At 41.4% G+C, this 15,052-nt stretch overlaps 1 protein-coding gene across 1 annotated transcript in view; it reads left to right on the top strand.

Moving 5' to 3' along the window:
• The window catches only part of faf1 (Fas (TNFRSF6) associated factor 1), a 59,696-nt gene that overhangs the window by 16,420 nt on the left and 28,224 nt on the right, over positions 1–15,052 (top strand). Inside the window, exons 8-9 of the mRNA XM_034582886.1 lie at positions 4,909–4,995; positions 14,882–14,977. Coding sequence (XP_034438777.1) covers positions 4,909–4,995; positions 14,882–14,977 — 183 coding nt within the window. The remainder of the gene's footprint in view (positions 1–4,908; positions 4,996–14,881; positions 14,978–15,052) is intronic.

Raw genomic sequence — 15,052 nt, 5'->3', positions numbered from 1 at the left:
CACAAATGATCACATTTCCGAGCACATAATTACTCTCACAGCTGCGGTCTGGTACAACCCCCTCTTTTTCTCCCCATTCCCCCTACACTGCGTCTTTCTCTCGCTCTCTCTCAGCAGTCTAGGAGGCGGCTTAAATGACTGAACATTGTTTGATCTAGGCATGCGGGAGCAATGGAAAGAGACAGAGTCCATTCATTTCCCTCATCTGAAACTAAGCAGTAGATTTGGCAGCGTATGAAATATTTATAGTTGCTCGTAGTTGACCCAGTGTGAAGCCAGTACACCTCTCTGTCCAGTGGTTATTGCTATCACAGCTGCAAATGTATTTAAGAATGAAGACCATAAAAGGTAGATAGGTAAGAATGTGTATATGTTTGTGCTCATGTGAGTTGAGCCCCCAGGCCGAGGTAGACCTGAGCAGGCATCATTTATTATTCACAGCGGGTAGCCTGCTGTCACAGGTGACAGGAAATAAGCTCCCCAAAGACTGATCATAGCCACTCTTGATTTTACCTCACATGTAAATGAAGTAGTCATCATTTTCACCTAATACCGTATATGCGATTGTAATATCAGTTTGAAATTTATTCAGTCTTAATGAAGTTGTGCATATTTTAGATTTACGGTTAACCTATGGTCTCTAAAGCCCCTTTTTCACTGGCCCAAAAATCCACTAACACCCATTAACATCCTGCTTTTGTCTGGAATGGGAATGGATTAAATCAGAATTTACTCCCAGGTTAAATGACTCTGCAGCAGACTCAGGTTTTTATTGGCTCCTATCGGCACTTATATAGAAGTGATAATTCCAGGTGAATGTACTAATTTGTCAAGACAGCGAGGTGAGAGACTGCCTCAGTTTTCGTCATGTTGGTGACGTAGAACATTACGCATCGGGAACAAAAAAAAGAAAGGCAAACTCCTCTGCTGGCAATGGGAAAGGAGTCGATTGCCTTTTTTGTTGTGGGTTTACCCTCATTTGAAAAAAACTGTTTATACATGCTAATTTTGGTGTATACATTTTACATTGAGTTTACCAACTCCCATGCAGCAGTGAAAGGTGTCCAACTCAGTGTAGGTGAAAGTGAAGATTACACTAATAATAATCAGGCTACTAGCCAGGCTTGTAATTGTGATAATTGAGCAGATTAGTACAACCAACATCTGAACCAGAGGAGGCAGTTTGCCTCCCCTGGTTTTTTACTTCTCCTCCCTCGCTCTTTGCTTCTTCTCCTCCCTCCATCCTCTCGCCCACTCTCCTCTCAGGCAGATGGTTTTGATGAGCACCCACTGTGAACCTTAAGTGTTTCTGCTGGGATTACAAACACTGGGGAGGGGACCCTGCAGTGTGGGAGGGGGGGACTGTGGACGCAGAAAGGAGGCAAAGGACTGTTGGCTTGGTGGGGGTGCTGTAAGAGGACATTGGGGATAGAGAAGGGACAATATGGGCTTAAACAGGCCTCCATGTTGTGGTCTTTTCCTTACGCATGCTTGTCTTTAGGCATCTCAAGGCCCCCCGCAGTGAAAATGAGGCCCAGAACTTTAACCTGCATAGATCTGGACTCTGTTTGCCCCATGTTGATCATGCTCTTTATATATTTACTCTTTAGCTCTGGAACAGGCTTATTATGTGTTCGGAAATGCAAGGGGGGGAATGAGATGCTACAGGTGCAAGTCATTTGGGCGACCTCGGTGATGTTGGAGTTGGGGTGTGAAAATCTGAGATACAAGCTAGAATAAGACACATACAGGAGGTAGAGTTGTGTATTTATGTCATCAGTGGAAGACTTGAGAATGCAACAAAGAAGTAACAGCATATTCAGCCTGACCAACTCCCCTTTCTCCTCATACTGTGTCCACTCACAGACACATATGGACTCCACTACACAGCGCCTTTTTCTCCCCATTCTCCCTTTTGTCTTAGATGAAGACTTGCCGATGGTCCCTGCTTGTGCATATCAATAGGGATAGAGTCCTGTCTTCTTGTTTGTCTTCCCCAAAGGCTCTGGCTTTGCCTTGTGGCTCTCAGGGAACTGCCCTTGCCCCTCCCTTTCTATCCCTCCATTCTCCATCTCTCTCCCAGTGTCCCCTCTCAACCTTTTCTTCTCCCATCTCTGGTGCGCAGGGATGCGTAGACTCTGATTGGCATTACCAGACAAGAGTGTGGGGATAAGTTGCTGGCTAGCTGCTGAGCTAAGCTGGAGAGCAAATGTTTGCCAGGGAAGTAGAGGGTAGAATAGGGATGGCTTCTGGGTCCTGAGCTGTCCGTGACCAGACCAGTTGTCCTAGGGATTTCCCTCCTCTACTCCCCCCCCCCCAGGGCTGGTCCTGGGCCCCCATCCCTGCCCTGCAGCTGGGAGACACATAGGAACCAAATGCAGACAGAGCCGCAGAGCTGAAAAATAGAGGGCTGGATCGAAAAAGCAATGAAAGAAAGGCATCTGGTGCCTAGGGGAGATGAAGAAAGAGAGGGAGAGAGAGAGCGCTTGTGACTGTTTAATGGAAACCTTTCCTTCTCTTTGATTTGCTTCCAGCCAGGGATTACAGGCAATTGGCATTTACAATGATTGGATCATTAATTTTGCCGCGAGGTGCACTGCCAGGAGCTCAGCTTCACAGCCAGTGTAGTTAATGTTGTGAATAATACTGGCTTCTACACCTCTGCCTCATCTCAACATGTACAGCTGCAGACAAGCAAGCAGCACTGTTATTTGTCATGAAGACATTTATTTAAATTGTCCTCTGCTGTGGTAAAGATGTTTCCCTTTTACATTTGAGCATCTTTATGTACAAGGTTGATGGATACTTTTCACTGGAGTCTTTTACCATCAGGATCATGTTCTACTTTTTGAACTACCCAGTATCATTTATACACATTATAACATGACTCAGCTCAAACAAGTTTTAACTGGTAATTGTGAATCGGCATTTTCTATGTAAAATTAATTACTTGGAGTCAAGGTTTTAATATAATTGTTTAAATTTGTTTCAGTGTATGTAACCAATGATATGACTGTTTCGGCAGACAGGGGGCAGCATTAGACAGTATTGCTTCCTCTGTGATGGATGCTGTGGACAACACATGCATTGCATTGTAGCTGGGGACTACAAAAAATACTTTGGCTACCTGGAGGTGCTAGGGCAAGGCGTGTTATCCTGTTATTTAGCAGCTATAAATGTCATACCTTGTTTTTCTTTGATATGGTTGCGTCAGATTTTCATGGCTGCACCATAGTTTTCATATGACGAGCAGACCAGTGTAAATTTCTGTGGTGTAGTTTCAGGTGGGCAGGCGCTGCTGTGTAGCTGTGTTTTCTTTCTGTGGTGAGATCAGGTTAACTTCTGCCAGGTGTGTTTTGCTGTCCATCTCCTCTCTCCTCCTCCTCCTCCGCCTCCGCCTCCACCTCCGCCTCCACCTCCTCCTCCACCTCCTCCTCCACCACCTCTTACCTCAACTCTCCCTGTGGTTGGTGTTAGTTTGTTGTTTCTCTGATGCTGCTTTAACCTCTGACTGCAGCCTCTTCATTACTAGTGTTTATGCCTCTCCTTTCCTCCCTTTTCCCCTCTATTCATCGGCCGGCCAGCCGGTCACTCAAATCCCTGTAGTCCGGCTGGTCAAACATAGATATTACACTCTGTAATAACACTGGCCACCCGCTCTGACCCCAGACTGGTCATAGCTTCTCTTCATAAGGATAGGTACCGAGCAGTGTGGGATTTACGATAGAAAGACAAAGGATGGACTGTGCCACTCATTTATTAGTGTTCTTTTATTTTTTTCTCAACTTGTTTGTACTTCAGATTGCTTTGGCTTCGCCAGGCCCAGAACAAAACCAGCAAAGTGGGCGTCTAGTTTCTTTGAAAGATTTATAACTTGGACAGAAAATGTACTGTTTCCTCGATAAATGGATGAATTCAGATTCAAATTTAATTATTTCTTCTGGGCTCTCTGACACCCACATCACTACATATGCACGTGCAAATAGTCTTAATAGAAGAGTGTCAAGGTGCAAGTGCCTGAGCAAAGTCTGCCCCCGCAGTCTTCATAGTTCAGTGTTTTGCTGCCGCTTTCCTGCTTTGCCTGACATTGGCTTTGACTTTGTGTTTGTAGCATTCTTTAAGTTTCCACCTCCATGATCAGCAGCCCTGCATATGCCCAAGGATCCATCTCTCCTCAGTGCTTTTTACAAAGACAGGATTTGGCCCGTGTGCGGAGGGATCTTTGTTCCACAATAGATAGTTTTCTCAGCATCCATGTCCAGCCCTGCGGGCCCAAATGGCAAAATCCTGCCGAACAAATGCACACAATCCATGGCCGCCAGCGCTCAGACGCCGACGGGGCTTTGATCAGCTTCAGCTGGCGCACATCAGGCTGGCGTTAGGGCTTTAAACCAACAACCCACTGGACGGTGTAACACAGCGCTCAGTGGGACAGGCGCTGCTGGCTGCTAACTGTTTAAAAGCAAGGAATGTTATTAAATGATGCAGATACAGCGTCCGCACATCAATGGGAGAAGAGAAATACTGTTCATTTCAGAGCGTGGGGCTGTTGTTGCTGGGCATTAGCAGTGGCATCTGAAGAATGCTGATAACAATGGCTGTCTTTTTTTTCTCCTCCACTCTCCTTTTGACTCATCTCCTCCTTAGTTCTTTGCCTCCATCCCAGTTTTTCTACATGCTGCTGAATGTAGAGTACTTTGATTTAGATGAAATATTTTCCAATTATAATGATAGAAAGACAGTTACTTTTATGGACATGATGTAACTGTCATAATACATAATGATGTAAAATTATAGCGTAGTCTGAGTTGATGTTGATTTTTTTTTTTTTAACCTTTTCCTTCTGATGTGGTGTTTATCTTATTCACGTATGTTGATTACACTGTAATACTTTTTCTTTGTTTGCAGGTGAAGAGGAACATTTCAGACTTGACAAACATCCCAGTCCGGCATCAACAATGGGAGGGATGGCCTGCATCAGCAACTGATGACTCTGTAAGAGACACACAAACATAAAAACCCATTCAAAAATTGAGACTAGGACCAGTAAAGTCGGTATGTTGCTTTCACTGGTTCTTTGGTCTCAGACTTTGGTATTAGAGATACTTAGTACATTAGAATCTATGGTTTACGTACATTATTTTGATGATAATTTCAAACAGCAGTGGAAACAGTTTGACACTCTGTCTGTGTCTTTGTAATCCATGCTAAAACCATCTGTCAGAAGCATGAGAGTAAGATGTTGAAGCTAATTAAGATGTCAAAGACGGTTCCCATCCTGTGTCCTCTATCTGTGGACATTAAAGCTCACATCATTGAGTCCCGCTGACCTCTCCCATCCCAGGGTCGCTCTTCCCAACTATTCACTCTGCCCACAGTCAAGCTGATCAGAAGTGGCCCTCATACAGAACCTTGAGGAACCTCTGACCCCCTTTGTCTCACCCCTTCTTTGACAGCATATGTGTTCCCATGCTAATTGTAGAGGATGGTTTATCATGCTACATTGAGGAGCTGTTGTGCACACATTCTTCTGTTAACCCCTAGCTAACGTTTTCCTTTTAGATCTATGTGATTGCTGTTTGGTTGGAGTATTGACTTTGTTTCTTTTTTCCAAGTGTTATTATACACGTCCTATTCCAGATACCAATTTCATACCTGGAATTAAAATGGATTTTGGGTGATTGGCTTGCACTCGGTTGAAGCTTGACCACATGAAATTACAGGTGTAAATGCACCCATAGGACACGATGAGGATGGAAACTTAGCTTCTCATATTTTTTTGTTTTTTTTCCTCCTCTCTTGCAAATGAGAAGATGTGACATGAGCTAGACGGAACACTCTGATCTCAATGTAGACACTGGAGACACATATTAAACCAGGTGTAAATGTAATAAGGTTAAAATTATATCTAGTGAGACACATGTTAATGGAAGGTGTAAATGAAGTCAGACTTGATGATGACCCATTTTCTATACACAGTTTATCGGTATTTATCCAGTCTATTCTATGTGTCATGTTATTTAAATTTTTTAAAAAAGTGAATGAACATTTACTATACCCAATTGCAACAGAAAGTGTAGTTAAAATTTCGTAACACAACGACTGATCTCAGTTTTGAGTAAACATACACTAGTTATACAGCAACAAATGTTCTACTTTTCAAGCTTTCACTTGTTTACACTAACAGAGCTAGCCGCAAATATTTTTTAAAGTGTGTTCAAGTCTCTTTTTCATAATAATTTCATAATACACACTTTTGGAGTTAATTTTCTTATTTGCCACGGATGAAAGGAAACCATTGAAATATCTAATTAAATGTTTGTCTTAATAATTATTTTCCTTTACAGTCCAAAATAATAAGACTGTCAAGAATGAATATTTAAAGAATCTTTTGTGCAGTCACTTACAACATTGAAAAACACCTATACAGTTGCTTATTCATACAATTATCCAATCAGCCAATCATGTTACAACGGGACAATGCAAAACACCTGGCAGATACAGGTCAGGATTAATGTTTACATGAAGCATCAGAATCAGGAATAATTAGATCTCTGTTAAATGCAACAACCTATGAATTTTTGCTGAGCATGTGCCTCCTTTTATGACCCAAATTTACCATTTTCCAATGGTCACTTCCAGGACAATTATTTACTGTGTCACAAAGCAACAGTTGTCTCACATGAACATGAAAACCAGTTGAGTGACTTTAATTGGCCTCCCCACGCAGACACCACATCTGAGTCCAGTCGAAGACATTTGGGATGTGGTACAATGAGAGGTTTGCATCATGAATGTGCAGCTGACAAATCTGCTGAAGTGATGCGATGCAGTCATGTCAGTATAGACTGGAATCTATTCCATGAAGAGCTGAGTCTGTTTTCAGAGTAATGGGAGGCTCAAGCCATTATTATTTAGTGTTCATAATAAAGTGCTCAGTAGGTGTATATTTTCCCGATGGAATAAATACTTACTTAAATCTTAAACATGTCACACATTATTTGGTAGATTTATAGGTGGCGTTAGACTATTCTGGTGTATTTCATTTGTACAAACATGTAAGCTAACCTCTAAAAAGCTTTGAATAATGTAAATAGTTCTGGTCTTTATCTTTGTATTTTTGTGTCCTTGTCATCGGTGAATCTCAGTCCGTCCCCGTAGGTAGCTATGGAAATCTCGGATAGGGATCATGAATAGGTTGCAGCTCATCGTGGCATCACAGGCCCAGTCGGCACCTGGCTAACACACATCTGCAGCACCTGTGTTTCCTGGATGAGGAGATATTAAAAAGCACAGAGACAGAAGTGTAATAATGGCCTCTGCTCTAGCCACCGCTCTCTTATTGAAACGTCTAAAGGTATTAGCAGAGAAAGCCCGGGGCTTGGCCGGCCTAGCAGGCGGGTAGGGAGCCAGTATTAGTGTCTAGCTCATTAGCCCTGTCTCATCTCCTGAGGTTTGGGCCAATAAACATGGCAGCCAGAGGCCCCAGATTACGCTTAGCTCTGCACACTAGCCCCCTTGCAGTGGAATCGATTACTACTTAACTTTGTTTTGCCTTTGAGTGTGTGATATAACTGTGTTTGTCTGCTTTCATTTTCATTTGTGTGTGTATATTTTCATTTGTGTGTTTGTGAATGTGCTTGTCTTATAGTACACACTGTGTCTATGGCTATTTTAACACTTGGGAATAATATAAAAAAGTATGGTTCATACCACTTAACTGGGTATTTAAGAATTTGTTTATATTTGGTTCAAATTGGAAACATTAGTGTTTAGATCCATGTTCAGTTCTAAGACACGATTGGTTACTTCTAAGTTGGATGAGAAGACCAAAAAAATTGTAGACTCTTCCGTCAGTTGTTTTAGTTTTTTGAGGTTATTTCAGTTGTTTAATTGTTGGTTAAATCATGTCCTGTATTGTAAGAGCGTTTTGGAAACGAGTGTGTTTTAAAGACATTCTCACCTTTCAGGGAAACAAGCAGCCATGTGTTGCATCCCCCTCCCTTATACAGTCCACTCAGTGTGTTTCATTGTTTATTGTGCTCTGAATTATTCAAGGCCTTATGGAGAGTTGAAATTGGATCAGGATGGATAATGCTCAAATAGCAGTAAGCGACACATCAGTTTATTCAGAGCACCGTGCTATTGTAAGTGGTGTCGCACTAAGCAATGTAAAAGGAAGTGTAATTAAAGCAGGAGGCGATGGGAGCTGTTGCTCATTTCTCGCCTGGTAGATTTGTTGACCTTGGTCAAATATTAATTTTCTTAGTGTTTATGTAGTGAAGATGAGTCACAACACTGTAAAAACATGAACTACAACAATCAGTTATCTCTGTTACAACACATTTTTAATGCCCATGAACTTCTACATTGTGGATTCTAGAAAGTAAGCATCTAAAACATTGTCCCAGTTTCATTCGTCTTTCTTTTCATTATGTGTGATGCTGGTGGAACATTTACCCAAAGCTGACCTGACACATGAAATTACACATGTGACTCATTTGTCAGCAATTAGAATTTTTCTTGAGCACATTTGTAGGTGCTGTAATTCCAGTGTTCCTCACAGATTAATTACAGGTAATTAGTTTGCACTATTTAGCATAGTAGAGGATCATGTGGGGACTCACTATATTTTTCGTTTGCTTGCTTTGTTGTTTCTGCATCACAACAGTCTTGATAGTTCTCCTTGAGAGATAACTATTCTTGTTGGATTTTAAGGCTATATTAAGGAAAACAATTATTTTAATCTGAGTATAATGTAATATTACAGGACTAAAGATGTAATTAGTCATTATATTAAGGTTAAAGCTGTAATTTAATGAAAAATAAAGTCATATGTCAAGAATATAGTCATAATTTAATTAAATATGAAGTCATAATAATACAAGAATAAAGTGATATTAATAAGAACTAAAGTCATAAAATTGCAAGAATATAGTCATAATTTAATGAAACATAAAGGTATAATATTACAAGAATAAAATGGTAATTTAATTACAAATAAACTCGTAGTATTGCAAGAATATATTCATAATTTAATTAAGATTCAAGTAATAATATGACAACATTGGTGGTAATTTAAATAGAAATGACATCATAATATTACAAGAATATAATTGTAATTTAATTGAAAATAAAGTCATAATATTTTGAGGATAAAGTTATATTTTAATATAAAGAAACACTGTCGGAAATAACTAGCACTTGTATATGTTTTGTTGTCCTTAATTGTTTTGTGAAAGGAAATTACACTTGGTGGATTTTGCCATAGCTAAAATTTTATGGAAGTAATTCTCGTCGATGAAGATAACAGCAATTACTCTTAGCCGTGCTGAAGATGATGACAGAGGTCATGGCAGCATCTGTTTGAGGGGCCATCGTCCTAAGACGTCAACTTCCTGTATTGGCTGAGTCTCTTCCTCTCTCTGCTCCTCCTTTTGCTCCTTTGCCTAAACAACGCAGCGTGGAGAATTTCTCAGAAGGCCTCATTTCATTGGAGCTGTTTTGATTGGCAGTCTGTCTTCCACACCTGTTGGAGTGATTGACAGCCGGTGGGACATCCTTATTAGACCCCCTCTCATCTCTGAGCCCACCTCCACCACCCTTCCTTCCCTCTTGCCAGTAATTGCTGACATTTATGCAGTGTTTCATGGTGTTTGCTAATGTATTAATGCTGTGGAGCCTCGGAGAGGTGCCTTGCCTTGTAGGCCAGCACCTCCCTCCGCTTCCCATCTGGCATTAATGGAATACTCCTCTACCTGAGATGGGCCTATGCAACCGAGGGTTTATTGAGGGCGGCCTCGTTGTTTCCTTAGCAACAGGGCTCAGCTGTAAGCTCAGGCAGAGCCCCCCCTCTCCCTCGTGTAACTGGCTGCCTTCAGGTGACATTCAGGCAGCATTGAGTTAGTCTATCCGTCTCATTTTCTAAGTTATTTTTTCTTTATGTGAAGCTCCCATCTTGCTGGGTTTAGGGATGTCACGATTTCCAAATTGTACTCGATACCATGAAATTTCCATGATTCTCGATAACCATTTTGATACCACAGCAAATACCAAAAACAGAATAATACATCTCATTTACTTCAACACACAATCCATAAACATATTTGAACATACAAAAACAACAGTGGTTATATAGCCTTCGAGTAATAAATAAAAAGAAAAGACTAGTTCTAAACAGAACAGTGGCATTAAGGAAATTATGAGATTTCAGTTATCAGGTATAGCTCAATGACTGTAAGAAAACAGCAGAGGCTGCACACGCTTTACTAACAAAGAGACCTATATATTCAAGTGCCTGGGTATGGGTCCTAATAACCTCTGATTAGTATTGGTGTGTATTGCTGAAGTGCAAAGTGAGCGCTGGCCAATGAGAGAGCGGGGAGGAAGGACACTCCAACAAGATACTCCTGCATGGTACAAGGCATCTGGGCCAAATGTGCATCTGCCATAATCCTTAAGTAGCGGCGGTAATAATATTGCAATGGCAGGCTGCATAGCAAAATCAAGAACGTAACATAAATACTAATAGCAAAACTGTGTGCTCAGAATTTAATCAATATTTCAGTACTCACCAATAAGTAACTGGTACCAATTTAGTACATGTTCTTGAAAACCCCTCCCTACATACTAATAAGGAGAGTTTCATCTTCAGCAAGGCTCAGCCTGGACAAGGTGACCAACAGGTGTTTAGGGTGGGCTGCTCTCTGCCTTCTTTTTGGCCTCTCTCATCTCACTGTTCTTCTCCTGCTCCATCAAAGAGAAAGTGGGCTAAGGTGGTAGTGTGGTTGTGATTGCCGTCAGTGCAGCTGTCAGTAGTAATTATCTCACACTCACAGCCAGACACCTAATCCAAACACTGCCTACACTAGAAAAGAAAAAAAAAACTGAAACACAGAGAGAATGAAGGGAGGGAATGGGAGGAAAAGAAAGGTAGAGAAGGGGAAGAAAGGGTTGAAGGGGAGAGAGGCAAAGAAGGGAGGGGGGGGTTAAGCGAGAGAGAGAATTCTTTCCCTGTATCGGCCTCTGAATGCTTCGAGCCTCAATGCAAGTGTTAATTAAAAGAATCCAAAAAAGAAGAGCCAGTTCCTTTGTGTGGAGATGGGGGAGAGGGTCACTTAGGGGGGTTAACCTCACTCCCTCCCCTACCCCCCTTTACCCCGTGCCCTGCGGCGCTTTAGCCTTGTTTCCACGTTTTACCACTGAGCCACCAAGCTGCACTTGTGTACCTCAACATCGGGAGAAGCCGTCGGGTCAAAGTGAGGAAGAGGATTGAGAGGCACTCAACTCATTTTTTTTCCCCTTTCACCTCCCCTCCTTGAATCCATGTCAGCCCGAACCCTCCACGGCGTCTTTGACAGGGGACGCGATCAACTTTATTTATACACTTATTAGACCCTCAAATGAAAGCCTCTCATTGTGAGGAGTGGGGGTAAAGGGTTTATGGGGATCCTCTCTGCAGCCGCTGTTAAGACTCTCACGTTTGATTGCCACTCGATCGGGGAATAGGCAGAATTTATTTAGGGCCATACCTTCACATGCTTCAGGCTCAGTTAATCTTTTTCCGGCTCAGTACCTACAACTCTATCCAGGCTTTCGCTTTCAGACCTGGATCCCATCATGTCCTCAACTACCTTAACTTTTATTAAGTCCCAGTTGTTTGTTTTTCTCTTGTCGAAAAACTTCAGCTAACTTACATAAATTTTACTGTTCGAAGATGTTTTTACAATGGCGTATTAGATCCATACAAAATATTTTAAGGTTAAAGTTTTTTAAAGTTGGAAAGTATAAGAAAGTCATAATATTACAAGAATAAATTCGTTATTGAGAAGAAAGTCATATTTCATAAATAATGTAATAATTTTATGAGAAATAATTCATTATTTTTTCGAGAATAAAGTCGAAAATTTATTTGAAAAAAGTCATAATATTTCGAGAAAAAGAAAATACATTTTTAGGAAATAAGCAGCAAGGAGAACCTGTGCGCACCAGAGTTCCACTCCTGGATCCAAAATGTTGAACCAATCTCATTGTTTCGCAAGAAACGACAAAACTCTTTGCATATCACGCAGATGTAACCATCAACTACTACCAAACATTTCCTCCTCCACAAAGTCTGTGGTTGTTTCCTCAGATTAGAGACAGTTTCTAACACAATCTTTTTAAAGTCCTGACTTTATTATGACTTTATTCTTGTAATATTATGACTTTATTCGAGAAATATCCGATTTTCCCCCTTAAAGTGGTCCCAATACTCTGTTGTAGTTGTTGCTCCATTACTTTATAATGGAGAGAAAAAAGAGAAATTAATACCGTGGGACCAGAGCACTAAATTCGTTAGAGTTGAGTTTGGAGTTAAGTGTTATTCATAGGTGTCCCTGGGACACTGAGCTGCCCTCGCTGTGACACTTGCATAATTCTCATGGTCAAAAGCACCTCTGCTACTAATTGGTAATACACAAGAAACACTATCTCTCTTCTATTATCAGTGTGCACACCTCTGTCATTGTGTCTGGTGTAACTGACAGTTCCTGGCCTCTAGGAACGGTTTTAATTCAGTGAGAAACAAGAGTTGTGTTTTCTTAGTCTGTTTTTATTCCCAACACATTTAACCTTTACAATGAGTAAGATGTGAGGTGCTGTCAGATCCTTTAGAGGTGATGTCACTCTTGGTTTGTTTAATTTCCACATTGCACATCAGTCTAGCCACTGTGTTTTTGGGAGTTTGCTTTGCTTAAGACAACATGGAAGACGAGTACTCATCAGGATATTATTCATTCTCCAACCTTCAGGGGAGATACGGCCTTTCTCATGTGTCCTCTTGGTTACTGAGCTTATGGGAATTTAAGACACTATGGTCAGTATTATAACCAGTTTCATTATATCCCTACTTAACTATTTTTTTTAAATTATGAAATGTTTGTTCCTCTGCTGGCAATCACTTACACAGTTTATTAAATAAACCCATGTAAACAATAACATTTTGGGCTATACTGTGTATTAGAATTAAAGAGACAAATCTCTGTCTGAACCAGACAGAGCCTGAGAGAAAAACTTACTGAGCCTGCCCCGAATCCAACAGGCATTTTTTGAATCACCAAATTTTTGTCACAGTCCGACCCGACCTGTTGGGTCCCAATAGGTCCCCTCAGGCTCGGGTTGGTTATCCACGGTCTAATGTGAATGGATATAGGTCATATCAGGGATAATGAACATGGTAATCAGGCAATCTAATGTTGCATAAACTCCTCCATCATATATATATTTATATATTTTTGTTTTGGGGGAGCCTGACAAAAAAGTCCAGCAAATTAATCACCTGATACATTTTAATACTCCATTGTTTTGTTTAAACACTATGGTATACTCATTTGAACAAAATCTCTGGTGGTAGAAAAATAGATCAGAAAGCCTTCATCTTAGCCACAATTGTTTTTTTGTCCAAATATGTTGGTCTTATGGCGGCAACTAACTTACTTTCTATTGCTTCAAGGATAAAATGGTGTGAAAAGATGAAAAATCGTAGACACAGTACTTTGTCAGATACTTTGCTTCTTATCAGTGGCAGGTACACAGCGGCACTCACAAGTGAGTCCATGTTGCTGACAAGGTCGAGTGGTTACACTGTTCTCTGCTGTTCCAGAGGCCAGCATGAGGGACCGCTCTACAGAGAGAGAAACTCCCTGCACACTGTGTAGCCCTTTTCAGACTCAATTGGCGTTGCATGTAATCGTCTCCCGATTCAACTGCGTCCAGCTGCTCTTTGTGTTCCGTGGCACCTAACAATAGAGCAGATCACAGGACCTCTGCAGGGGACGAGCAGCTTCGCTGCCTCTTATCACACCCTGCCTGCATGGCTGCCCGGCCTGTGTCCTGTAGTTTAGAAGTTCACTCTCCCAGAAAAGTATCTGCATCTGGCCTTTCTGCTCTGCTCCTGACAATTAAAATGTTAATTCATATATTGTTGTGTTACTGTGACAAGTATCAGTGTATTCAGGCTATAAGTCATGGTTATATGTTAACCAGTCCTGCTTTTAAAAGTCACTGTTGAAGGAAATGAACAAAGGTGTGTTGAGTAAAATAACCTTAAGATTTGGTGTTATAAAGTGGCTCTGCATTTATTATATGTTAGGAATCGATCTAAGATCTGGCACAGGGCTCTTTAAAAGTGAGGTATCTTCCATTTCACACTACGTCCTGCAACAGCCTTGCCTGTACTGTTGATGTCCCTCGAGGTCTGAGCTTGGAGTCATGAACTGTAATGAGTCCCTGCTGAATGCTGACATTTTCAGCCCTGGCTACAGATTTAGGGAGCTCATTAGTCAGGTGTTCTCTGCAAACCACCATCACGCTGTTAGCTATACTGCAGGTGTACAGATACCTCATCAAGGTCTCCCCTTATTAGAGCAAGTCTATGTTCAAAAGTCAGGAAATATGTCATGATACATGCTAGGGCTGTGCAATTAGCCAAAAATGTATGGAAACTGAAATTTATTAACCTCTAACCAACTTAATTTTGCTCATGTCGTTTAAGTCATTAATACTTTCCCCAATGCGTGCATTTACAAACTCTCAGATTTACTCTACGTTCATTTTGCAGCAGCGGCCCGGGTACCTTGTGCCGAGCTGTATTTCCGTGCTGCATGTCCTCCCTCCTTACTCCCCCTCTGATCTGCACTCACTTTGCACTTTGCACTTAAACAATAAACACCAAAACTAATCAGACGTTATTTGGACCTGAACAGTACTGACGTTTGCTTTGTGTTTGTGGGACAGAGACGAGCAGACACACACACGTGTTCATATAAATTTCCAGGATCATAACTACCTGATGGACTTAGTAAACTAAATATGACTCTTTCATTATGTTTTCTGTTTTTAGATGACGCTAGCTGTCTCTGGAATCAGCTACCCCTGCCATCACCTCAGTGTCTGTCGCAGATCCTCCACAGCAAATACCCAGGAGCCCACAGAAGAGGTATATCCAGGAATACGTGCATTACCCCCCCCCACCCCCCCACCCCCCAGGCTTTGTGTATACATGCTGACTAAT

Source organism: Hippoglossus hippoglossus, chromosome 4 (assembly GCF_009819705.1).
Source record: "Hippoglossus hippoglossus isolate fHipHip1 chromosome 4, fHipHip1.pri, whole genome shotgun sequence".
NCBI lineage: Eukaryota > Metazoa > Chordata > Actinopteri > Pleuronectiformes > Pleuronectidae > Hippoglossus > Hippoglossus hippoglossus.
The sequence above is the reverse complement of the archived record's forward strand: the minus strand, read 5'-3'. Positions and strand labels throughout refer to the sequence as shown.